This window comes from Channa argus, chromosome 8, assembly GCF_033026475.1.
Source record: "Channa argus isolate prfri chromosome 8, Channa argus male v1.0, whole genome shotgun sequence".
NCBI classification, from domain to species: Eukaryota; Metazoa; Chordata; class Actinopteri; order Anabantiformes; family Channidae; genus Channa; species Channa argus.
The window spans coordinates 19,983,477-20,010,073 of NC_090204.1; the positions used below are offsets into that span (position 1 = coordinate 19,983,477).

The following is a 26,597-nucleotide window of genomic DNA, read 5'->3' on the forward strand; positions in this document are numbered from 1 at the left end:
TTTTTTGCATTAAATATATCCAGTCATCCAATGTGTATTTCTCCTATGCCTAAGTATATGATACGGCAATTCTAAAAAAAATAAATACTTCATCATGATGAATAAAGAATGAAAGGCTGAAAGTTGTGAAAATTCGTCTTTTTTATTAAGTTAAGTTTCTCAGCTTGTGAGCACTTACATACCAACATTGGCTTGCTTCCAGTAGGTCTTCACCATCATTACTGTTACTAACTGTACGTGTTAATGTGCTAGCATTAGCATTCATTTGAGCGGAGGCCAGTGAAGTGCATTTTAGGCGAATGAGAAAGGTGAAAGACCAAGTGGCGAGCTGAGCCACAGACGTCCCCAAATGTCAACTGACCCTTAAGCTGTATGGATCGTTTTCTAGTGTGTAGTAAGAATTACAGCTCTGGTAGGATGATTTGTAGTGTTGTTCCCATGATTGTGAGTGAAACTGTCCAGCGTCCTGTTGGTGAGGAGCAGGCATTTCGTCAACGCTGGGCTACACCAAGACTCCAGCATTGTGTGTTTGTCTTCTTACCAGTGAGCTGGTGTAAGTGGGGTCAGAAGTGTCCTCCTCCAGATATCGCGACAAGCCGAAGTCAGACACCTTACACACCAGGTTACTGTTCACCAAGATATTCCGAGCTGCCAGGTCCCGGTGAACATAACTCATCTCTGCCAGGTACCTGCAACATCAACACGATTTATTCTGTGAAAGACTGTGTTATCTGGTGCCAGCTTTGTACCTGGACTACTACAAAAAGGTAATGGGATTCAGTTTGTGCGCATGTGTCAGTGAATGTGTGTGCGTGTGTGTGTGTGTGAGTTATCACTACTGGCTACATTTGATCATATAAGACTGTGATTCAATATTTGTCTGTATGAACATGTTTACATGTTATCACATCCAAATACTTTTAATGAATTACAGATAGGATCAAAGGGTGTGTGTGCGTGTGTATCAGTGGATTGTATAGATACATTCTCACAACTTTAAACGGCGTTAAGGCTAAAATCAGGTTCTTAGTTTGCGATAGGGTTTGGGGTTAGTTAATTGCTGTCTGTGGCTGGTGACTGCATTAGGCAAACAGGTCTCCTCACAACTGTAGAAAGACAAAACTCGGTGACATGAAATCTCCCTATGATAAAATTAGTTTTTACTTTTACAAAGAAATTGAGCTTGTACGAACACAGAAAGATCAGAAAACTTTTTTTTGTTCATGTCTATGTAATAGATGTATGTAATCTGTAGCAGGAGTGTCTGTGCACGGGTATATGTGTGTGTACCTCATTCCAGATGCGATCCCTCTCAGCATACCAACCAGCTGTATCACTGGGAACTGCCCATCATTCAGCTGCAAAATCATGAACCGTGACAGGATTATTTTCAGTTTCTGTTATCAGACTTTTTCACTTCAGTTATTTAGAAAAACTCTGGCAGGTGAACAGATATGTCAGCATACCACATAAAAACCTAACGGCGTACCAACTGTGGTGTTTGCCTGATGAGAGAAGACGTGTGTGCAAAGATGTTACATGTTGTTCATCGTGGTTGTGATTAATTTTCTAGTGATATTGCAGTGCTTGATGTCGAGGTGACGTTATGGATCTTTACAGTGCAGCACTTGAGCTCTCTGGGGTTGAATGACGAAGAAGTATGAGCAATGATGTCATCAAGCCAACACAACGCTCCTATGTTGAAAGTTCACTATCGGCTCATTTGAAGCCGCGGTGAACAAAGACGAGAGGAGCAAAATTCAGACACGGTCAAACCGTTACAGGAAATAATGCACAATACACCTGTAAATTCTGGTACAGACTGGAAACCAGGACTTTAAGGACCCATAGCGGGACACACATTAAACCTCCAGGTCCAGAACTGGAGAGTTGTGTCCGAGGTTACAAACTAAGTAAATGATGAACTTTCACGTTGCAGTAAGCCCTGTGTACACTCTGCTGTGCTCTGCACCTTTTGCTTTTTCATCCTCCTGTCACTTTTTGTCTGTACAGCTGAATACAACCCCATGAATGCGACAGAGGAGACGCGCTTAAGGAAGTATATGACTTCTCATCTCCATTCATTTGAATGTGTTGAGACACAACACATCGCTTTGGAGAAAGTTAATGGAGGCTGTGTGATACAGCCATGAGGAATAAAGGCTTGCCCTCATATGTGAACACACCTTGTACAAATGAGTTTTCTTGAAGCACAGTGAAGCCCTTAGAAACACCCTAATAACATCTGAATGTGGCCATGCTTTGCATACATACAGACCATTCTGGACATGAACACGGATAGATCATTGCTTCATGTTGCTACGTCTTCAAATCGCATGAAGCCGGTGGAACAAAGCTTTACAAAAGCAGCTTTCATGCAGCCTTACACTGAACACTTAAGGTTAATTGTGCTATTTTTAACTGATTCTGTCGTGTAAATCTCATTATTAGAGGAGTTGTTTATAAAATAAAGTAATTATACAAATCTTTTCTTTCTTGATTTGACTTATATCATATATTTTGAATAGCTGGAGGCCTGTTATTATTATTTTGTGACTTCACTCCTTGGGCCAAACTGTGTCTCTCTCTATATAAACACCACTGACATCCCTGCTGACATAGTTGCAGTTCAAGGTGTGTGTGTGTCTTTTAATTCACTTTGTGCATCCAACCGTGTCTTTGATGCTCCTCTAAGCTAATCCTCTGTAGGCAAAACCTTCTTCTAGGTACAAACAGACACACGGACAGACACACATACATCGATCCTCTGGGTCTAGTGCCTGCAAGATGGTCACGCTAGGACAGCAACACCAGTAAGATCGATCATTGAATTTGTGTGTGTGCGAGTGTGAGTCAGTGGATGATTTTTTTGAGTCAAAAGGGGTCACACTGTGAGAAGCGAACATCAAAGAGTGTTTCCTTCTGTTTTTAGAGGCGCCTCAAAAGGAGGGCAGGATCAAAGAGACGGACAGAATGACAGTCTGACAGGCTTACAAGACGAGGAGGAAAAAGGAGAACTGGAGGAAAAGCCTGAAGTTAGTTTCTATCTTTGTGTCTCTCCCAGAGCCTACACTCTGCATCTGCTTTTTAGACTGTATCTGACAAATACATCAAGCTCGGAAACGAAGATAAATGTGCATATTGATACTGTAGATAAATACAGAAACACAGAGAGTTTGTTATGTGTGCGTGTATGTGTGCATGCTTCTGTTTATTTTAACAAAAAATATGGTACTGGCCACCTTATTGTTTATCGACATAACATGGGGGATTTTATTTCACTCAGCAGCTTCCGTTTGTGTGTTAAATAAAACCTGTCAATACTCGTCAGTCATCCATCCATTATTTTAACCTGTTAAAGGTCGTGAGGTGCTGGAGTCGAATCCAGCTGTCACTGGGCAAATGGTGGGTCTCCAGTCTATCTCAGGGTCAACTCAGAGTTCACGCCTACTGGCAATTTGGAGTCACCAATTAACCAAACATGGATGTCTTTGGAGTGTGGGAGAAAACTGGAGGATGCCCACATTAGCATGGCCGCTTTCTCCAAGGGGAGAGGCCAAGATCAGAACCACTGACCTTTATTATGACGTCAACAATGTGCAAATGAAAGTGTGATGTCATCAAGCAAAACCTGGAGATATTTCAAGCAGCCTTTAGTTCCAGTGTCATTGAACATGCTCACTTTCTCTGTGAGACGTGAACTGATCGTATCTGTTTGCAGCCAAAGACCATGAGCATCAGTTACACGCAGGGTGAACATGAGTTTCAGAGGCTTCCTTTACTCGATGTGTGTTCCTACACTCTGAGCAGAAAGCTCTCTCCCATCCTTCCTCTCCACCACTGTTCGCTCGATGTGTATGTTAGATGCTCGGGGAGTTTACAGAGAGCAGTTACGTTTCCCAAGCACTAAGAGACAAATAGTCCATATCAATCAGAAAAGCCCACCAACAAAACAAGTACTTCAGAGTTTCATGCCAGAAAAATTATTGTGGACAGGTTCAGTTGTTGTGAACATGTGAACTATGAATTAAGGCATCTTAATCTGTGTGAGCTGAAGTCTGAGCTAGCACATGTTCATTTTGAACTTCACTGACTGGTCCTCCTTTGTGACTAAACACAACGGAAGCACCTCAAATAATTTAATTGTACAGATTAAAAGGGCTGTTTCAAAATCAGACAGCTGTCAGCTAAAGCTGACAATTTAAAGCTTTTTAAAACTGTGTGATATGACCTAAAGTTGCAAAATAAGCCAGACAGTGGCCCCTAAAGTGGCAGATTACTACAAGAAACCAAACAGTAGGTTTGATTAGAACTGTAAAGACCTGTTGAATATCTACATATGCGTTTATGACTGTAAAGCATGCAGGTGTTATTTACCCGGAGAAAAGAATCAAGAGCTCCATTCTCCATGAACTCTGTGATGATCATTGTGGGCCTGCTCTTGGTGACCACGCCTTCCAGCCTGATGATGTTTGGTTGGTCAAACTGGCCCATGATAGATGCCTCAGACAGGAAGTCCCTCCTTTGCCTCTCAGAGTAGCCCACCTTCAGTGTCTTGATGGCCACAGGAATTTCTTTTTTCCCAACAGGCTTCAGGCGGCCTTTATACACCTCCCCAAACTCACCTGAAACCGAGGGAAACAGAAAAAAGGTTACGACATATACTTAGACATATTGTACATCCAACCTGACAGGCAGTTGTTTTATGCTTTCTTAAACTTAGAGCCCTTACATACATTATTACACAGTAAGAGGCTAATACATTACTAAATATCATCCATCAATCAAACAAGCTAAGCCAACTTTATCTTTAAACAAGAATAAGAATATTGTTCTTAGCAGCAGCCAGGTTGGGGAGTAGCATGAGGGAAGGGAGTATTCAATACAGAGTTTCCCTCTGCACATTAGTCACATGATGACGGTCTGCTAGAAGCTCTGACTGACACTGAGATCCAGGGCTCAAGGTCACACTCATGGTCCTTTTTTTGTAGACTGAACACCAAAAACTGAATGCCCTCCATAACTCCTCTCAGGGGTGAGATGGGGTTTGGTACCTGTAGCAGAAAAGATAAAAGGCTGAGAGCCATTTATATTGCAAAGGCATTTTGTTTGCACAGCACATCCCAACTGCCATCTCTGGTTTTTAACAAAAGCGGCTGGTGACCTCATGGTTAAGAGACTGTGCTGAGACACAAAGTTAATAGGTTCAATCCCCGCAGTTCAATTAATCTTGTAGCCTAAAGCGCTTTTTAAACTTTGTTTATTTGCCTTGAAGCATCAGTTTATTGAGTAGAGGTCCCTGTGTTGCTACAGTAGCTAGAAAGGCCAGTAACACTTTCCACCTGACCAGAGGTATGAATATGTTCGACTGAACTTTTTACTCTTTGGGAGTAAGCAGTTCAGTAGGTAAAGCCATCAGCTCCTGCTGTGCATATGTTAAAGTATCTTCTGGAAAGACATTGAACCCCAGGTTGCTCCTACTGCTGTCATCGGTGTGAATGGGTTAAGGAGACATACATGTAAAGTGCTTTGGGTACTGATGAGGTAGAAAAGCCCTATATAATTGTGGACCATTCACCATTTGCTTATAATATTTAATTATAAGATGCAACTCTTACTAGGAGATTGCTGATGTCTTTCCAGTCTCATGTCCATGCTCTTTCACTTTAATAATATGTGAGCCTCCAAGTTCAAACCAAGATAATCCCACAATTCAATAAAGCAGTATTTTGATCGAGGACTTGCTCATTATCATTTATCTGAAATCTTTTTTTTTGTTGTTGTTGTTGAAAAACTGTTTCCTCCAATTTATTTAATTTCATTTCATCCATCTCATTTTATATATTATTAATCTGAATCTGCAGAGTAACTAAAGTGGCCATAAAAGAAATGCAGTGTGGTAAAAGAGAAGTATAATAAAAGTGCAATATTCCTCTGAGAAATGTGTTGGAAAAGATGGAAAAGAAGAAGATGAAAAGAACCAAGAAGGAATTATGAAAGAAATAGGCATACAGGGGGAGGAGCCCCTTTCCTTTTGGTTGTCCTTTGTCGCAATTCTACATTTGTTTTTATAGGTTTTATGTCTCTCGTTGATCATTTGAATAGTTTCAGGCCACTCAGGTGTTCGTGGTCTTTTTGGGGCTGATGTGTTTCAAACAAGAATTATGCACAGTAATAACCCTAAGATGTGCTGGGTATTTAATGTATCAGTATTCCATCCATGAAAGTACCCGATATGTGTACAATGATGCAAACAGACAAAAATTGCATTATTCCCATTCGATTTGTCACAGTTTTGGTTATGCTTCCAATGTTGATAGATAAATTGGTTGGTCATTATTGGCTGTAAAAAATATGAACTGGTTTTAATCTCAATGAACTTGTTAAAAAGTTCCCTTTCTTTGAAGACACCGATGTGTTTTGTCAAAATATATGCAGCGACAGTATATAGTGCTCCGGGACATGAAAATTGAATATCACTTCAAAATAAAAGTCCTCATTTCAGAGAGAAAAATCGGTGTGTGAATAATGGATGAGTGATGGGAATTGGATGACAGACTATGGCGTCCTGTCTCACTGTGATCTCTGCTCCACATCTCACTGCTCATTAAAAACTATCTACTGTCAGTGCTGTGAACCAGCAGAGGGAGAGAATGATGGAGGGCAAAATAGGAGGGGAAATGAAAAGAGGACGAGTGAAGAAAGGAAAGACGATGGTTTAGAAATGAGAGTGAAAAAGAGAAACGTGTGTCGACATTAAGGGAGAAAAAGGATGAATTGACGAACGGAGAGGGAGAGAAATAGTATTTTTTCTCCAAAAAAGCCAAGATAATCTGACACTGTCACTTCTTCTTTTCAAAAATAGAGGTGGTCAAATTTGCAAGGAGAAAAATGTTGTGGTTTTGTTCTAAATCTTAATCTGGCGTTTATCCAAACATATGGTAAGTAAAGGAGCTGGCTTGTTATCATTTATTTCTATGGTAAATGTAAGTTTTTCCAGACTTAACTTCAGTCAAATAAAAAGCTTTTTATGAAGGACATTTCTTACAGTGTGAGACAGCAATAAGGAAACAGGAAAAAGAAGGTGTTATCACAGAGGGAGAGAAGAGAATAAGGTGAGATATTTTTATGATCTCCTTAGGGTGCTTTCTTCTTTTATCTTCCCTCCTCAATCTGTTGATCTGCCTTTTCCCCCTTTGGTTCTTTGTTTTAGCATTTCTCTCTATGCAAACAAACTCTAAAACTCCAGAGGGGCTGCATCACATAAGAGAGATGAAGATAGGGGAATCAAAGAAAGACAAAAAAAAAAAAAAAAACCCAGCAAAGAGCAACTTAGATGAAAAAAGAGAGAAAGTGCTGTGGATGAATTTTCACTTTCTATCGCAGCAGAACGGGAGCAATTCGAGCATTTAAGGACCCCATCTCATATCACCCAGCCTCATATTTTCCCCTCCCTCCTCGTCATTCTCATCCCTCCTCTGTCACCTCTGGCTGAGGTGAGAAACCTTCCTCTGAGAGAAATAAAGCGAGAAACGGAGGGATTATGGAAAGCCTCTCAAAGTGGCTCAACAGACTAAAGCCCAAAGCACATACTCACAGCGGTGAGTGTCTGGATCTGGTTCGTGACCTTTATCACCAAAAGCTCCATGGCTATTTGGGTTTGATTAGTTTTGGACCAAAGAAAACAAGTTCTGGGTTATCAGGGGTATAGAATCATTGTTCCAGCTAATATACCTGAGGTGCAGAACACAAATGACCAATCTTTACAACTATTAATTTTTTTTAACCTTTATATGTATCGATATTTCAGAACAAAATCTGGCATTGTTTAATTGTTTTAGAATTAAAGGGCAGATATACTGTATATGTTTCCATCTAATTTGAAAAAACCTCATATACACTTAGACAAATGTGTTCAACCACTGTATTTAGAGTGTTCTTGTTAGCTCTGTCATCAGCATGCAAATAATAAATACATTTATTTGTTAATAAAATCCAAGTTTAGTTTTGAATTCCTGGTTGAATGTTGAACGTCTAAATGCAAAAGTTCCAAAATATGAGCTGAATGCAATCTCACAAAAGCAAAATCTTGTCTCTCTGCCTGCTCTGCCGACTATGTCAACACAATACTTTTCTGATGGCTCATAAAAGTCCAACATATGACAATTATCAACCCATAAACAAACCTCTGTTTCTGCACAAAGTTTACAACCTGGCCCACCCTCGGGTTCCTGGGGAGGTTCTCCTGCACTCTGTTCAGCACTAAGCCTGCTTTATGTGTTTACACAGCAGCCGATGTGTCGCGCAGAAAGTGTCGGTCGTAAACACAAAAGGTCTTCACAGAGTACTATTTCCACAACCTGTCCCACTATTGGCAAGTTTTCCCTCAAAAACGTTACCATATCTGCTTGAGTAGCGCTGTGGATGAACCAGCGGCCGTGCTACACAGTGATTTAATGCACGCAAATGAGCACCAGCGAGAAGTTTGTAAGTAACGCTACCTTCAGTATTTTCTTACAGCACATTTTTTACTTCCATCAGCATCTCTAAACATTTGCCACACGTACGTCTCTAAACAATGGACAATATACTTAGGACATTTGATTAAATGCACAAATTGCTAGACATAACACCAGCGAACCTGTTTATAATTACAGTATCTACCTAACGAAACTGTTTTTTTGTTTAGTTTAGAAACAGGTTGTTTGTTTAGTTCATATTGTGAATCTGAATCTAGCTCTAACATGTACGGCTGGATCTAAAGAGGTTCTGCATAAAGGCTGGTTAAAAGACAAATAGGCATTAGTAGAAATTGTCCAGAACTATTTCAGTAGAGCCTAGTATAAATACTCCTTGTTGGTAAAACAAGACCCTTGATTTTAGGAACTGCCAGGTTTTACCTTCTTTTTGTGTTTCTTGTTTCCATCTTGTTTCCTTTTTTTTTTTTTTTCCATCAGTGCAAACCCCTACCCCCAAACATTTCAGAGGAATCCCTGGGACTCTGTTTCACATCCAACTGTCTCCATTTGCCAAACATCACACAGCATTTTTACAGTGCTGAGCTCAGATAGCCAAAGAGAATGCATGAAGACAGTGTTAATTTATTCCTGTGAAAGTTTTCAGCATGAATAAAACATCTCTCCTGACTTCAAAGGGAAAAAATAAAGAAAACTAATAAATTGGCATTGCGCGTTTCCAGATCTTTCTCATTGACACAAAAAGTCTGACACAGTTGAAGAAATTGATTAATTTACTGTGGAGTGTCTCCTGTTTTAAGTGACAGTTGGTCTCATTAAAGAAACCAAGGTTTACTTTTCCAGCGCTCCCTTTTGAAGCAGTGTATAGTAGATATAGCTGTGACAGTAAATAAAAAAAAAAGTTTCTCCTTCAACCACAGCTCTTGCACAAACAGAATGAACACACAGTAATACCATTTTTGACACGGGCATTTTTTTTTTAAATCTCACAGAAACAACATGACAGAAAGCCAGAGGTTCAAAGACACTAAGTTTGTACTGGTGTCGCGCTGACCCCTCTTTAAGGTGCCTGTCAATTTATGCTCCAGTGTTCTTAATAAAAGCCCTAAATGTGCCCCAGTGTTCATATTAAACAGCTCCTGGCACTGGGGTATCAGCAGTGTGATGTATAACCAGCAAGCCAGATTTACATCACTTTGAAAACAATCATGGTGCTTAAACAGTGATGTGCTGTTATTAGTTTTGCACATTAACAACTTTTGGGCTTAAACAAAGTGCTGACAACATGACTAGTAATGATTATGGTCACAGATTCAGCTCCATGCAGTGTAATAAGCAGCTGGAGGGGAAATGGGGAGACTCTCTGTCATCATTACGATGGTGTAGGGCTCAAAAACCTGATAAGCTACAATAACACATGGCTGGTTGGACTATGTCATGAGTCGGAATCATGTATTAAATGCTCCAGTGCCAGAGTTGAGTCTCCAAAGAAACACAACCTAAGTAGCTGATCTCACAATAAGCTATAAATAATTCCTAATTTCTCAGAATAACTCAGAGAAGGGTCACTTCAAACCGGCCACGGCAGATTGGCGTGTTGTATACAGAACTGCACAGCTCCACGGATGAGGTAAATCCACCTCGAATGGCCGGAGTGTAAGGGGCTATAACCTCTACCTGATCCAATGACTTCCTCAATTTTGACACAGGAGGGGTCGATTTCCTTGGCAAACTCTCGCACAGCCTCGTTGGGGTCTTCATAGGTGAAGGGGTCAATGTAGATCTTGACTCCTGGTGAACTGTGACCCTCGGACAGAGAGGGAAAAGTCACAGTGGGAGTGGGGCCGCTGAACATGTCAGGCCTCAGAGTAACCTCTGAAGAGAAAATGAGAAGGTGAGACAGTGAGCTGGGTTCGATGAATATTGTATGCAAGCATTAAATTAGAGCTCATTTAATAAGTCAAGCAAAAGTGTCCACATTGGTTGTACCTCCTCCTGCGTTGTACTGCTGCAGCTTGTCACCGTACACACTCTCCTTCAGCTTCCTTCGCCTACAGTTACGAAAAAAAAAACAGACTGAGAGACTTGAGGGGAGGAAAGACACAAAAGTTTGAAACGCTGTGAGAAATAAATGCTAATTGGTTGTCTCCTCTTCAGCTTGGGAGACATAAAGCAGACGGTCTTCCACAACGTCAAAAAACAAAGGCGTTCGGTTAGTTTTAGGTGACTCCCAATGTTCCGTGTTGTCAGCTCCTGCCCACTTTCATCTGAGGATGGGGTGAAAGAACTTTTAATGTTTTCACTTGTCCACTGATCTTAACAATAGAGACCTTACAGTGCATGCAGGGTTGCATTTAACATGTACTTTAGAACTAAAGTAGAATTACAGCAAACTGGGAAGCAAGCTTCAGTATTCTGAAGCATATACGGCAGTTGCAGGAACATATATCAGCTTAAACCTGATAAAGATCATTATTCCTTGCTCCCAGTTGTTAATCTAACATATCAAGTTCTTTATGAGGTTGCCAAAGGGTCTAAACCTTACAGTATGTTCACACGGACTGTATGTCCCTATGCATCCAAAACCTGTATTGTGCTGCAAGAAGACATTGTTCATTTTACCTTTCAGGTATTTTTGCTCAGAGAATGAGTCATGTTGTTGTGAAGGAACAGAAAAATCTGGTGCACTGCATTTTGAGCAGCTTATTCCCTACGTTGCAAATGCCACAGTTAAACGCAAATTCAACCAATCCCTATTAATACTATGCAATTTCAAACGTTTTGCCGAACCACTGCAACTTTTCTGCAAATTTCACCTACACTCTGTGTTGTGGACGCCTCAAGTAATGTGCACACTACGTTGTGTTAGTGTCTTAATGTTAAACCTGCACTCAAAGGTAAATGACGTCCACTTTCAATAAGAAGATGAAAATAAATCCCATAATATGGGAGAGGACTCCCACGATATCCAGGAGGGGTGGTGTGTCTGCAGAAGTTGCTGCTATATGGCCGAGGCGATTCAATGGTGTTCTTCACAAAATCAGGTGTAAACTGTACTGCACAAGATGAGTAGACGACAGAGGCTGCTATGTTCAGAGCTTCTGCAAATGTTGAAAGAATGAAGTAGTAGTAACATTAATGCAGTATAAATCACAAATTGATATGGGTGTGAGTGCGTGTTGACAAACCGTGTAAGAACAATGAGGTTTACTCTCACCGAAACAAGTGCAGTGAACTGTTTTCTCTTTTTTCAATCTTCACTCAAATAACACCTTCATTTTTTTAATGTGTTACTTGAGATGGTGCAAAATGAATCATCAGTTAAAAAAAAGAAAAATTGCTGTCATTAAATCAAGGCTTTTAGGATTCAAGGATCTCCAAAAACTCTCAGAGGGACTGTTATTTACCATCATTATTTAATAATGCTCACACTATTAATGAACCATATACAGACCATATATAGTAAGTAAATAAATATTCAATGCATTGCTTAAAGAGGCACTAAAATAGTAATGTATATACTAGTGAAAGGTAACCACCTCTACGTATGAAAGTCCTCCAACATGCACGTATGAGGCATGTTTGGTGAATTTCTAGACAATAGTGTGCGTGTGTGTATTACCTGGCACAGATGATGGTGATAGCAACCAATGAGACGATACACACTCCACCTACTAACGAGCCTGCAATCAGAGAGAGCTGCTGTCCCAGCTCTGACTTATACTCATCTGCAAAAGCACAAACACAGTCCAACACAAAAATTGCAAAGGACGGTGTTATTTTCATATTTTAAGGCTCACTCACACTCACACACCTGAGTATCAAATACACACCTGGTAGTTTCTCTCTACACACAATAAGACAAATAAAGCAGGGCAGAATTTAATCATGTCAGTCAGATTTTCACTCTTGCTCACCCCCTCTTAGTTCACCTCTCAGTCCTGCCCCTGCCCCGAAACACACATACACATACCCATACACACTTTCCTCAACACACTTACCGTCAGTGAGGGTTTGAAAGACCATTTCCTTGCTGTACGCTCCGTAGCCGGCCACAGTCCGAGCCCTCACCTGAACCACGTAGCCAGTTCCAGGCCTCAGCCCCTCCAAAACGACACTGGGTGACTCACTCTGGACCACTGAGCTGTTCAGGACTGATGACTGGGACTATGGGGAATGTACAGAGAGACCGTGTGTTCAGCTGAGACCAGATCAAGACAAGATAGTTCTTGCACAGTTCCACTCCAAACTGAGACACTTCAGACACTGTGAGACAGGACTGAGTAAATGTAACATCTTGTACTTAAACTAAGTCTGAGGCCTTTGTCACTTCATGCTGGGAGGGAATCTAGTTGTTGATCTATCTCCATATGCCTATTTACACCTTAAAGGTTCAGTTCTGCCTCCAAGATTAATAATATCAAATATTGTCAAAGATACTCGCAAAAATCCACAGACCTCATTATTACTGGAACAATTTAAAAATATATGTTCGTGTTAATGCCTACGGTTTGTGGCTTGGGTGAAATGGCCCTTTAAGAATAACTTTATGTTGGAACAAATTGTATTTCTCTTGCAGCTCTCTGGTTAAATTATTAACTACCACACCCTGTTGCACTGATTGAAATGGTGAAGAAGACTCATCACACACTTTTAACAACAGTTTTTTATTGGATCTGATTCATTGCTACAAACAAATTTGGCCATTTGCAAAGGGGGAAATCCCTTTTTCACCTCCCCAACCACCTTCACCTTAAACCTGGTTTCCTATCTTCTTACATGACCTAGGATTTATCTTACAGACCTTATTCATTTAGCCACTTTGCCTCGCCCCTAAATCTCATCTCCCTTTTTCTGTCTCTGTTTTCAACCTCTTTTATCTTCATTCCCTGCAAATATACCAAAGTAATATTGCAGTTAATTAGCTTTTGCCCACAGAGACAGATGTACCTGGGCATTTGGTCCTCGCTCCCCCTAGTTGTCCTCTTGAGATGAATTAGACATCAGGCCCATCTTCTACACCTAAGGCTACAACCTTTTACCTCTATCTTTCCACGACCTCTTTCTTTGCTTCCTCTTGCCTGTTGTTATCAGATAAAAAGGTTTTACTGGAGCTAAATCAAAATGGTATGGACGGAACGACAACAGCTGAGGCGTGGTTATGGCCTGAAAGCAGGCGAGGATGAAAGGCGGAGGGCTCGACGTAAAGAGATGATGGTGACGAAGTGGAGAGCTCAGGACGGAAATGAGTGGAAAGAAAGTGAGGGCTGGAAAGGGAAATGGATGTAACTGAACAGGGGTTAAAGAGTCAAACCATTTCTTGTGGGTCTCAAACTCCTTTTGGTGTTGCTCATGGCTGGGTTTATTTATTTTAGTGCTTTGTTAATATTCTGCACTTTGAAGAAAGACAGAATCCACCAAACTTGCTGTGATAATTAGGACAGACCACATCAACAACTATAGAGTTTGCAGCATTAAAAAGCGGAGAATGAAAGGGAGTTATATTTAGAAGTGGCCACATTAAGTGGAGTATTTGCTGGGGGTAGGTTTGGTTTTGGAGATGTGCATGTGTGTGTGTGTGTGTGTGTGTGTGTGTGTGTGTGTGTGTGTGCGCGCGGTGGGGGGGTGGGGGGTCTCCATGTTTCCCACAGTGAAAAGGTTAGGGGGCAAGCTGACAGGGAAGGTCTGGAAGCCAGAGATAAGTCATGGTGAAAAAAATCCTGCCTCCCTGTGCCATATCAAATTTACTACATTAAAACCTCATTATCTATAGAGCGACTAAAAGAGGGAGGGTGGGGGAGAAGGGGGAGGAATACGTGGAGGAAAGGAAGGTGAAGTAATGACAAAGTACCAGAAAAGGAGGCACAGCTGTCTGGTAAGAAAAACCTGTCCTCTCTTTCCTGGCTTATCAAACTGCTCCCTGAGGACTTCTTCACTGGAAGCTATGCACTAAAATTACTGCATTTTACGTCTTTGACTTGACTACAGTGTAAAATACAGCGTTTCCCCATTTGTAAAATGTGTATCAAGAAAGAATGAAAAGAAATTGAAACAACAAGCAGTTGGTTCTGTTTCTGGCTTTTAATTGGCTTCCAGGTTAGATGATATTTAAATAAATGTTGGAGCAAATAGAGCTGGCTTACAGAAAAGTGACAGCCTGGCGTCTGACTGAGTACAAGTTTTATCTGTGGCTGTCAGACTGCAGCTACCGTAGATCTGCGAGTAAGTACTCGGCTTCCTGTTTGGCCCTCCACTCTAATTGCTCTGCAAAAGGCAGAACATCAACTATGATGTTCTTTTACGTTATTCTCCATCTTTCCCTGGAACTTCACTGTTACCGACATTTTGCACAAGCCCGAGCTTAAGCCACATTTTATGCACAAAGCTAAAATGGGAAAAGAAAATGACATAAAGAAAACCAAAAGTAAAAAGAAGTTTGTGCCGAATAATATTGAGATTTTAATAAATGGCTGAAATTAAATCACACAAAATAAAAACTAAAATGCACAGATATAAGTAATAATAGACCTTTTAAGTGATGAGTTTTTAACTTGCCCAGTTGCAAGTGCAGTAATAGCACTTAGTAAAATGGGACCTACAGTCGAAGTGATGCAGTGAAAATGTTTCTCCTTATCAACAGTTGTGCTGCTTGTTTCTCCCTGCAAAGACTAAAATATGCAAAATCTAATTGTGCCAAACATACTTTACTTCACGTACCTGCCTCTTTTTATATTTTGATAGAACAAAGAGAGGCCAGTATTTATTTTTGTGTTTGCTGTTATCCATGTAATTGGACAACAATAGAGCTCTGACTGTTTTATTTATTTGCCCTCACAAATTCCTGCTGTGTGTTCATAAACCCAAGTAGCTCACAGAGTAGATGTTTAGAGAGCAAAGCAGGGTCACCGAGAGAAGGCAAATGAGGAAATAACTGAAAGTATTATTGTGTGGAAAACATGGAAACAAATTTAATATGGAAAGAAATATATCATGTTTTGTTATTATTATTAATTATTGCTTGTATTAGTAAAAAAAAATTATTTTGCTCAAAATTTAATATTGTGGGCTAATCTATTCTAATCATTTTTATTTAATCTAACTTTTCTTTTTGTTTCTGTGACTTTTGCTCATCATAACCAACCGACCCTCACACCACAACAACAAAATAATTCCCATCCAATTCGACCAGTATGACAAAAACAAGATATGATATGCCACCGTTCTAGATGAGACCAGAGACAGATGTCATACATGAACAAAACCCGCTGGTTTCAGATCCAACTCCTCCGGAATTGATCTTAGGCCTGGGCGTTTTAGCAGCGTCAAAGCACAGCACCTGTACTTCTCTGCCTTCTGTGTTTGAGCGACCACAAAGTGTTATTTGCCAGGAAAATGTAAACGTGAGTTCTGTGCTGTTTCTGCTAATCTGTGCAACAGTGAGTTCTGCACAGCTGCATTTGCAAACACTTTTTCATGAAAGAATTGATAAAAAAGCTTCTGGGTACAACACTCTGACAATGGCATCTATGCCCTGCACTAATAGGAAGGGAGTCGTGCTCAATGAGCTCTAGAAGATCTCTTCAGTTACAATTAAGTATTCATTATGTCGGACATTAGACCCTGGATGTGCATGTGTTCATCATTTTAGTAGCATTTTTAAATATGGGGGTAAAACAGGAAAGAGCTTGGTTTGAATTGGATATGGGTTAAGACTCAACATAATGGGCAAAATTGTTAATAAAATTGCCATAATGTGTACACTTACCTCATATTTAAGCATCCAGATTATTCCTATGGCTAAAGTTGAATGCAATTTATGAAAAGCAAAAATATGCATTTTGGAAATGAAACTTTGGTGCAATAGTTTTGTTTGTAATGACGAATGCTCAGGTTGTTGTATTTAATCTGTCACAAAGATCTTAGCAACAAGCAGCAATAACAGCCCTAATAATAAAGCCAACACACACACACACACACACACACACACACACACACACACACACACACTCCTTTTCCTTTGTGAAGCACAGTGCAATTATAGCCATACACTATGTTGTGCTGGAAAATTGGAATGTGTGACACAACCCTCTGGAGTTTTGGACTATAGGACTGAGCCTGTTTTCATCAAAGAGAATAGATAAGAAAGTGAGATGACAAGGGTCTCAAGCATTTAAAGTTTGTACTTCTGTCTGTACTTGAGAGTTTCACTGAGTTATGGAACTCGCTGACAGTATGTAATAAAAAGCGAGGAGGAAAAAAAAGAATGTCGAAAAAAAATAAATAAATAAATAAAAATCCAAAAACTATTTTCCTCAGTTTTGTAAAAAGCACAGGGAGATAGTAGTGAATCGAATGTGGGTTGTGGATGAGTTGGCATATTTTTCTTTTTTATAAAACCCCTTGTACGTGCTTTGCTCTTTGTTTTTAATCCATCTGCAGTGAAACAGTTTTAGTGGTTTTTTTTGTCCACCTCCAGAAAAGACGGGGATGTGCTTTTCAGGTGGTACATATGCTTTTAATTTAACTTCCAGTTTCAAAATGAAGTGGTTCTCACCGATTGTGCCAGAAAAAACGTTCACTGGCAAAGGCAGGAAGAAAACAAAACTAACTAACCAAACGGGAGACTAACTCACCCCGATAACTAAGTGACAAACAAACTTCGACACTAACTAAGAAAGATTAAGAGTAGATTGAGAGACACTAGGAAGATTATAAAGCTTGTGGTTGGGAAAACTAACGGGAATAGGGAAAACAGGATACGTTGGGAGACACACTAGCAACAAACGATACGAATACGAAGTCCTTATAAAACGAGAGTAGACGCATGATGTGAATCGGGTGTGTTGACCGGTGCCAGCTGTGGAAAAGAAAACCAAGAGGGACTGGAGACAGAATGAGGTGGAACTGAGTGGTGCCTCAGCTGGCGGGGAGGAGAACTGCGGGGACACATACAGATGCTGTAGATTCCTGGTACATCCAAGTTATGGCCTTGTCCACCACAGGACAGCTGGAGGCTTGATTGCCTTGTCAAAAACACTCACAGACCAGAATGATGGGGTCTGATCTTTCTGATGTTGTAGAGGGCAAATCTGCATGCTCTAGACACTGAGGAGATGTGGTGCTTAAAGCTCAGTTCGTCCTCGATGATGACCCTCAGATTTCTGGACGACTTAGTGGGGGAATCAACACAAAAACATGAGGATTCACAGTAGCAAGAAGAAGAACTAAAAATACTGAAAGACTGTGGAAGTTTGTAGTTAACGATACCAGTGGTCAGAATGCTCAGGATGATGCATTTATATCAGGTAGGTTTTTCACTAGTCCACTTCAGGCTAGTGAAAGACCTGCAGCACTGCACTTCACTATTGTGTTTGTAGTTACCAAAGAAGTAGATCAGGATGCAAGCAGTGAAGTAAATCTCCTCTAAGTTTTAAACAAAGATGCTGAGAGAACTGGAGATTGGAGTAGAGCTGTTGGTCTTTCACGTTCAAATTAGTCAATTGAGGTGTTCTGGGCATCTGGTGAGGATTAATCCTCTGTGCCTTCCTTTGGGGGTTTTCAGGCCACATCCAACTGGTTGAGAACACAGAACACGCTGGACGGATTATCTCATCTGGCTCGGGGACACATCGGGAAGACGGTGTTAAGGAGAGGGGCATTTAGACTACCTTGACCCGAAACCAGATAAGCAGTGAAAAATAAATCGATACATGTGGAAAATATTTCTTGCACTGTGCTTCTGTCCTTAAGTCTATAGTGAGACTGCCTTCTTTCATTCTTACCATAGTGGTAATGTGAGAAGGACAAAGCTAAAATCTAATAAAAAAAAAATTGCTTTTAATTAATCCCATTTTCTGTCCCTTAGTACATCTGCTGACCACTGGAAATTGCAATAGGACAGCAAAAACTCAATTCGAATGTCTCGTTCCCCTTTGTTCACAGCTGTCACGGACAGATCCTCAACATCCACTGAGTGAGCGGATGGATCCTCGCACAAATGTTCCACTCTGTGTGATAGCGAGTCTCTCTGGGATGAAAATATTCTGCCAGAGATGAGAGCAACCGTGTAGAATCAGTGACAACAACAGTAGTGGCTGCAGCCCACGAACATTTCTCCCCACAAACTGTGGAATATGTGCAACCATCACCATGAAGGTAATATAGTGAACACAACATTAGACCCGAACGCATTTCTCATGAAATAATTGAGAAACTACCGAGACTGATATGATTACATTCCTGTCAAACAAACTATAAACTAAGTAGTTTCATCTAATGCAGTGTGTTATGTAAATTCTTAATTATTAAAATGGCAACCAATTTTCAAGGGTTTATTTTGTTTGACCTTCCACAGCCTGCAGCTCCCAATTTGATTCTGCCTTGTGGGTCACAGCTCTGGCACCTCGAAACCACTTCATTAAATGAGCATGGATCAAACATCCGCAGCTTTATTACACTGAATAAGTCAATAAACACTACATTCATTTCATAATTTCGCTGACATGATGGAGCTTCGGAGTTTGACAACAGCTCACTGTAGCCAGTTGCTGACAAATGGATGCTCATTTTTGCTCCACAAACACTATGAAGAATTTATAGATGCTAGAATAAAGAGAGTTTCTCCATCACGGTAAAACCCTGTCAGTCTGCTACAGGCCCCATGAAACACACATTGAAACTCTAACATCAATCCTGACTTATTAGGAAATAATACTGTTTAAAGGATGATACATGGACCCAACTCTTATTAAACTTTGAACACAAGAGAGAGGGAGAAAATACATCAATTGCTGGAATTATAAACCAAGGAAATACATTGACAGGCTTCTGCCTTCAGCAATCCTTAATTAATCCTCATGTCATATCCAGGCCTTCACCACATTCCAGCTGCTGAACTAATAGTAATGACGAACGTTTTGTCAACCAATAGTAAGTGATTGTGTTAAGTGAGAGGAAATAATTATTAACAACAATAGGAATATTTCCCTGGTGCACGCTGTGGTCCAAGTGAACCATCACAATATCGTTTAACATGAATACTGGGGCCTTTATTGATATACTCACCCAACTATTGGTACATTTAACAGGGATTATTAGTATGTAAAGTTATGCTGTGACCAATGGACACATCAAATACATCAAATACATATCAAATCTGTCATGATTCTATGTGTACATGGGACACTGGCATAGCAGTGCTGTATTTGAATTATTAGTCAAGTTATTTCATCAATACTGTAACACTATACTGTACATTCACAGAAATATAGGACAGTTGCTTTGGGGGCAGCAACTGAAACAAGTAAAAAGAAAATCTCTTTCACACTGGCTCACTTACATAAAGTCCGCTATATGTTTAATAGTTAGTGTGCATATATTTCATTTTAATTGTTAAATGTTGTCATAATATGAGGTTATAGTATCGATGACAAAAACCCCACAGCACCACACAAAAAAAACAAGAAAAGCTGGCAGGTAGCCGATGACCACAGAGAAGGTTGTAAGACCCAGATAATTTCTTTAAGGAGTTAAGACCGAAACAAAGTCATAAAGAAAGAAAATGGATGATTCTCACTGGTCTGTCACAACGTTAATACCACTTGGAGTTTTTTGTATATTATTTTATTCTTTTTTTAAATATGAACTAACTGATTTCAACCACTGAAAAGTCCTACTTTTACTATAAGTAATCTTTGACCCTTATTTTTTTACTAATAATTTTGCATGTTTTGTCAAAATTACCATGATCAGTACTATTTAAAACACAATGTTAGTGAAGAGCTTTTACTTTTTTACCTAACACGAATTTACTACGCCCCAGAAATGAGGCTCTATGTGAATGCTAATACTCCACATATGCATGTGCATTAAATGAGCAACTGACTTAAAAGTAATTCAGTCAGTTAAACCAGTTAATGCAGGTTTAACAATTAGATAGTAAGGAGGTAATTAATATTGTTATACCTTTTTACCGTATTTCTGAATATTTATTTGACAGTTATCACTCTAGAGAGACTATGGCAGATAGAATCTTAAAACATGGGACAACATCCTGGCTATAAAACGTAACCATGGATGTTACGAAAAACACTTTTACATGCAATTACCTGGTTAACAATGAGCGACAATTCCCCCCTTTTTTTGGTCTTTTAATAGGAAATTTTATCCAAATTCTATGTTTATACAATACAAGCTGTAAAACTGTAAAAGCACATAGAATGCAAACCCATGTCATGGTCTCACTGGCCAACATACTGAATGGAAGTATGATGAAAATCAGCAGTGGAACTATTTATTGTTCACATCTTGTTTTTTTTTCAATATTTTCTACATAGTAAATATCAATTATTAGTAATCACCGAGTTGCTACCAACATGTGACCTGGACCAAGGCAAAACAGCAGATAGTTGATGAATGGATTTAAATATTATAATTTCATCCATATATTTAGTGGAGATTAAAGGAAGACAGGGTGCAGGAGTTTATTTAACTTCTTCTCAAGCTATGATGAGCTGAAGTATTTGAGAGGCAGTGAAACGGTGGCTACTCTTCAGTAACAGTCTAGATAATAGATGACTTAGATGTTGTAGATATTGAATTCGCCTGTTTTATCGACTCTAATGGATTACCGCCTGTGCCCATGACAACAACAACAACAACAGAAAAAGCCCACAGACACACACACAAATGCTCAAAGACATTTATCATCCCACTCTACCTTGTCATAGTATCGTATCTCGTAGTCGAGGATAATTCCGTTGGGCTGTTCGGGTGGTGGCCATGACAACGAGAAACTGCGGCTCGTTGAGCTCACTTGGTGCATTATGGGAACTACGGAGGGAGCTGTTAAAACAGACACGCATACACAAAGATACACACAATCAATTACATAGTTAAAAGATTCGCTAGTATGCTTAAACACCATAAATATGGAAATACAGTGTGTAATGACATTGCCAAGGATTATTTACACCCAAAAGAGAAAATGTTTCCTCATCCAGGCTCATGAAAACAAATTACTACATTGTCAGTGACGGGGAAACAAGAGTTATGTCTGCAATACAGTTTTGCACATAATTTTAGGAACCAAAGGATGTTTGGCTCTAATATACTTCATGGTTGTACTTCTGAGATATTTTTATGACATGTTTTTCATCACATTTATACTTGATAGTGAACTGCAGATTGGAAGGAAAGGACTGATACTTTACAAGTAACACGTATGAAATTTATGTGAAATATATATAGCGATTATTTTAAAGGAAAGTAAAGGATATTAATGACTTCAGGACGATACATTTGAAATATGACTTTTTAGGTATTTTATAGAGATCCTGCAGGTAAATACATAGCTTTTATCTTGCACAGATGATTTATCGATCCACATCCTAAAAGTTTGCTGCCGCAAGACCCCAATGTTTCAAACGTAGACATAATTTGACAACATGAGCTAGCTGTCACCTGAAAACCTCACACTCTTTATTTTTTTTATCGCCACAATTGACATTTTCCCACATTTCTTGCGCATGGAGTGAAGTTCATATCCTGTGGTCCAATGAAATGCACTCAAAGTCTATTGCATAATTTAACCACCTCCCCCACCCCCCATTCTGTGCAGTCGACCTGAAAATAAGTCAGTTTTTGTTGAGTCATAAAACATTTCAGCGATGGGAGAATTTTGCATGCTGCTGCAGTAACAAATGCGCTCGGAAAGCAGCGGGGTGACAATGGATCATGTTTCGATTAGGAATGAGCCCGGCTCCATAGATGAGGTAAATGATGTGTTTTCCATCAGAGTAAAGCGGCTTTTAAATCTAAATTTGGGTAGCGGTGGAAATATCACTTGTGTCTGTCTCTATAAAGTATTGATAGAGCAATAACTCAGCTCACTTTATGGTCTTTGAGAATTTTACTGCCAGAGACAGGGGAGGTGGGGGGCAGAGGGGAAGAAGGCTGGAAGGGGAATAAAGGGAAGAAAGAATAGAAAGAGAAGCATAGGGAAGGAGGAAAACAGAGTAAGAGCTGGACGGATGTGTAAGAGAGAGAAGGGGGAAGGGAGAGGGAGACAAAGGGAGAGATGACAAGCTTTTAACATGTTTTATGAATTAAAAAGCCTGTATTTCAATTTCCTTTATCCCCCTAGCTATCCCTTCCTCACATAATCCACTGTGCCCAAGGGTACACACACACACACACACACACACACACACACACACACACACACACACACACACAGCTTTTTCTACTCCCTACTCACCCGCCTGATTGGTTGTAATGTTGATTGACAGTTGCTGGGCGGGGTAAGGGCTCTTGTTGGAGACTCCGTTGATTGCCTGTAAAACATGAAAATGTAATGGTCGGTTATTTCAAATTGCATTAACCCAAATAGTTATTTTAAAAGACCACAGAATCTCGTTGCCCTCCTTAGGGGCTGCTGCTACACCTTTCGGAAGCTCTGTCCTGCAGAGGCAGATTTCCCAATCAGTTCGTAGTATTTTTTTTTTTTTTTTTAGTATGAAATGAAAAAAAGAAAAAAGCTCCATATTGCTGGCAGGAAATGGTCTCTTTTACTGTCGACATGACAGCTGTCACATGAAGCTGTACTGTAGTGATTACGCTAATACTAGCTCCATGTGTAGGTTTAGAAGGCTTTGTCTGTGCGACTTTTCAGTGTTTCCACCTGACTGATTTCTGTAAAGTGGTTTTAAATATATCCATCCGTCCATTATCTGTAACCGCTTATTCTGTTCAGGGTCACAGGGGGCTGGAGCCAATCCCAGCCGTCATTGTGCAAGAGGAGGGGTACATCCTGGACAGGTCTAGAGTCTATCTCAGCGGCAACACAGAGAGATGTACAGTCACCAATTAACCTAACGTGCATGTCTTTTACTGCATGACTGTGGGAGGAAAGCCACAAGGGAATGGATGAGAGCATACATCTAGACTGAAAGGCAGCAGCCAGATGTTAAAGGTTAATGTCAGATCAAACACAAAACAGGTTGGCTACATACTGTACATACATGGCAACAGAAACAGAGGTTAGATTTCTGCTTTACTGTTTATATTTTCATATTGACTTTTGAGAGAAAGGCTTTGAGAACCAACAATGAGGTTGACAGATGCAATAATGTCACAGATGATGTGCTTGGCTGGGGTTGCCGGAGTGTAATCTTCCCAAAATCCAATAAAGATCAGGACAAAGCTGCTAGCTTGACCGTCATATACAGTACAACTGCCTCCTGCACAGTAAGAAAATACTACAACGGGGATTTGAAATCTTGAAGGGTTATGCTGTTAAGTCAACCTGTAATTATATTTATATAATTAATCTGTGCTTAAACCCTCAAATCCAAAAAGGAAAACCCCAAAAAAGGAACTTCCATCATTCAAAAAAAAAAAAAAAAAAATTAATATACTGTAGCTCTAACGTATTGTGAAATGTTCCTTGGTTTTAGAATAAACACTTTTACTGAAGATACTAATCTGGTCCGCTGGCCATGCTGACATTTGCAGCTTACAGCAGACAGATAGACACAGTTAAATTCATTTCTTATGAGTTTTTGATGCTGGCTAAGCGAAGACACCATCCTCTTCATAGTCTTTACATGAATGGTATTTCTGCAGCACAGTTTGTGGAGAAATCTAAAGCTTGACAGACTATTGAAAAGTCGACAAAAATGAAGACTGAGAAAAAAAATGCTGTTTAGTGGATGGTAATTTATCAGCAGCAACTAGAATGAGTATACATTTTATTGTAGACATAGTCTTGTTGAACCGGTAATGTCTCACCATCTTCCTCAGCTCACCAACACAAAGACATAATTAACAGGTTCGGAGTGTGTTTTAAAGACCAACTAATTAGCTGCCACATATGGTTCGTCATGAGTTCAGTTAGTCATTGTAACAGTCGAAACAACGTCTTTTCTCATTGCCGATCATTAAACAATGGCTGCTAATTAGTGGAGGTGGTTAACCTGAACCACTATTGTTATATTTGCTTTTTGAATGTTAATTCCCTATTATTTTTGTGTTTTCCCCCCATTTCCATATGTTTTGGGATTTTCAAAAAGCAAATTGTACAAACACTATAAAACCTTCCTGCATTTACTAGTCATCATTTTACAAATACTCTGATAATTGTGTTTACGGACTTTAGATGACATCAAAGTGTGGCTTTTGTTCAAATGCTGAATTTCATTTGTGGGAGAAGGAACAAATTATGGACAATTTAATGAAACTGTCTCTTTAAAAGTTGCTGCCTGTATATATATATATACAAATATACATATATATATATATACAACATATATATATACACATATACATACTGCATTGATTTTATACACACACACACACACACACACACACACACACGTGTATATAATATATATATAAAATCAATGCAGTCACAGTCAATACTCCCAAAATTTTATCATTGCTTTAGTCATTATTTCCTTTTTCATTATTGATCTGTTAATCCCACAATGCGCAGCTTGAAAATGAATCAACTCGTATGTTTAGGCCTCACAGATGGAAACTGACAATTCCTTTCAACTGAGTGAATGAGAAAATCTATAATATGCAACTTAAAAAATAACTAACTAAGCATTTCCTAAATTAATACAATTTTCACCTCTGCTATTAACAAAAAACAATCAAAAACACATCAGTCAAATACAATCGCCATAACTTTATGTAGTGGTCTAAAGTAGGCCACTCAACTGTGCATGCACAACATCTCCAGTGAAATTATGCATTTGCATTTACGACAACATGTGAGAAAAATTTATCTACCAAGCATTTTGAAAATGAAGAAAACATGTGATGTAAAATGTTTATGAACTTGGTTAATTATGGCTTGTTATGTTGGACTTTCTGTAGACTTTCGTACTTATTAACCTTTAAGTGACCTTTTGCTGTTTGTTGTCACCTCGAGTTCCTCTGTCTGGTTTTTAAGGTTGTGTGTCTCATTTCTTACACCTTTGCATCTGGTATGTGATGAGGGTCTAACGACAAGTCTGGTTCAAACCAGCCTCATGCTTCTCTAGAAAGAGGAACAGGAACTGTAGACATGTGCATCTGATGCTACAACAATAACTTTGTCACACTCTGCAAGCCTGCATTTCTATGCATAGAATAAATCAAAAGAAAGACATTTCTTGTCTTAGACTTTTTTCAGTTCTCACCACCATCAAAGGTTTTCTTTTTCCATAACACGTCACCCAGTGGATCGGTGTCACTGGCTGAGGTCTACAGCACACACGAGCTGATAAAGACCAGATATTAATGAAATACGATTTAGAGTACAATTCAGTTAAAAGAAAGGATGGAAACACTAAACACTGTAGCTTTAGTACTTTAAATGTAAGTAAAGTACTTGAGTGAATGCACTTAGTTACAATCTACCACTACAAACTGAAGAAACATGCTCGGAACTCTAAACAGTTACAAAGCATGTGACCTTGGTTCAGTCGTGCCGATCTTGATGGTAAACTGGGCAGATGGCACAATATTTCAAGGTTCAGCATTGCACAGACTTTATAGACTTCAGCTTGGCCTTGTGGTTTGAGACAACATCATATAACTGCAGACTGTGTATAAAGTCTACATCTCAGCGAGCAATTATGTACAGTAGTCTTAGTATCCTTGAGTTTCACAGTGAATATGTGGCAGCTATTTGCATTTAAACATGAGTTGACATCACCAAGATCCTGGATTCACACAGTAGTTGCAATAGATTCCAATGGCAATCCAGCCTCATAGCATTGTCCTTTGGTCAATAAAATAATCAATACTTCACCTGCATTGAAGCTTTGGACCTACACAGCAATGACAGTGTAACACGGCTTAGAGTCAGATACCAAAAGATCATATTGAAAAAGTCAAGCATGGCGACACTCAGAGGCTTTTGGTATTGGAAAGAATTGCCATCTTTAATTTTGCTTGACATACTTAGACTCACATTTAAACCTTTGGCCTCTTTCCAACCTAGACCGATTCCGACATACTATCATTATATCATTTACATTTGATAATTGCTCTCAATCAGCAAATACTCACTTATTTTTGTCAAAGCTTTGCGGACTTGATAACGATTTGAACACTGGGATTTGACAATAG

At 39.5% G+C, this 26,597-nt stretch overlaps 1 protein-coding gene across 2 annotated transcripts in view; it reads right to left on the bottom strand.

Annotated features, from left to right (window-relative positions):
* LOC137131609 (ephrin type-B receptor 1-like) overlaps nucleotides 1-26,597 on the bottom strand; it is a 93,779-nt gene that overhangs the window by 17,820 nt on the left and 49,362 nt on the right. For both annotated transcript variants that reach the window (XM_067513096.1, XM_067513095.1), the window contains exons 8-16: nucleotides 22,735-22,810; nucleotides 21,196-21,320; nucleotides 12,479-12,644; nucleotides 12,100-12,205; nucleotides 10,467-10,528; nucleotides 10,155-10,352; nucleotides 4,378-4,625; nucleotides 1,291-1,358; nucleotides 542-689 (exon numbers count right to left, since the gene is read on the bottom strand). In XM_067513096.1, the coding sequence (XP_067369197.1) occupies nucleotides 542-689; nucleotides 1,291-1,358; nucleotides 4,378-4,625; nucleotides 10,155-10,352; nucleotides 10,467-10,528; nucleotides 12,100-12,205; nucleotides 12,479-12,644; nucleotides 21,196-21,320; nucleotides 22,735-22,810 (1,197 nt within the window). The remainder of the gene's footprint in view (nucleotides 1-541; nucleotides 690-1,290; nucleotides 1,359-4,377; nucleotides 4,626-10,154; nucleotides 10,353-10,466; nucleotides 10,529-12,099; nucleotides 12,206-12,478; nucleotides 12,645-21,195; nucleotides 21,321-22,734; nucleotides 22,811-26,597) is intronic.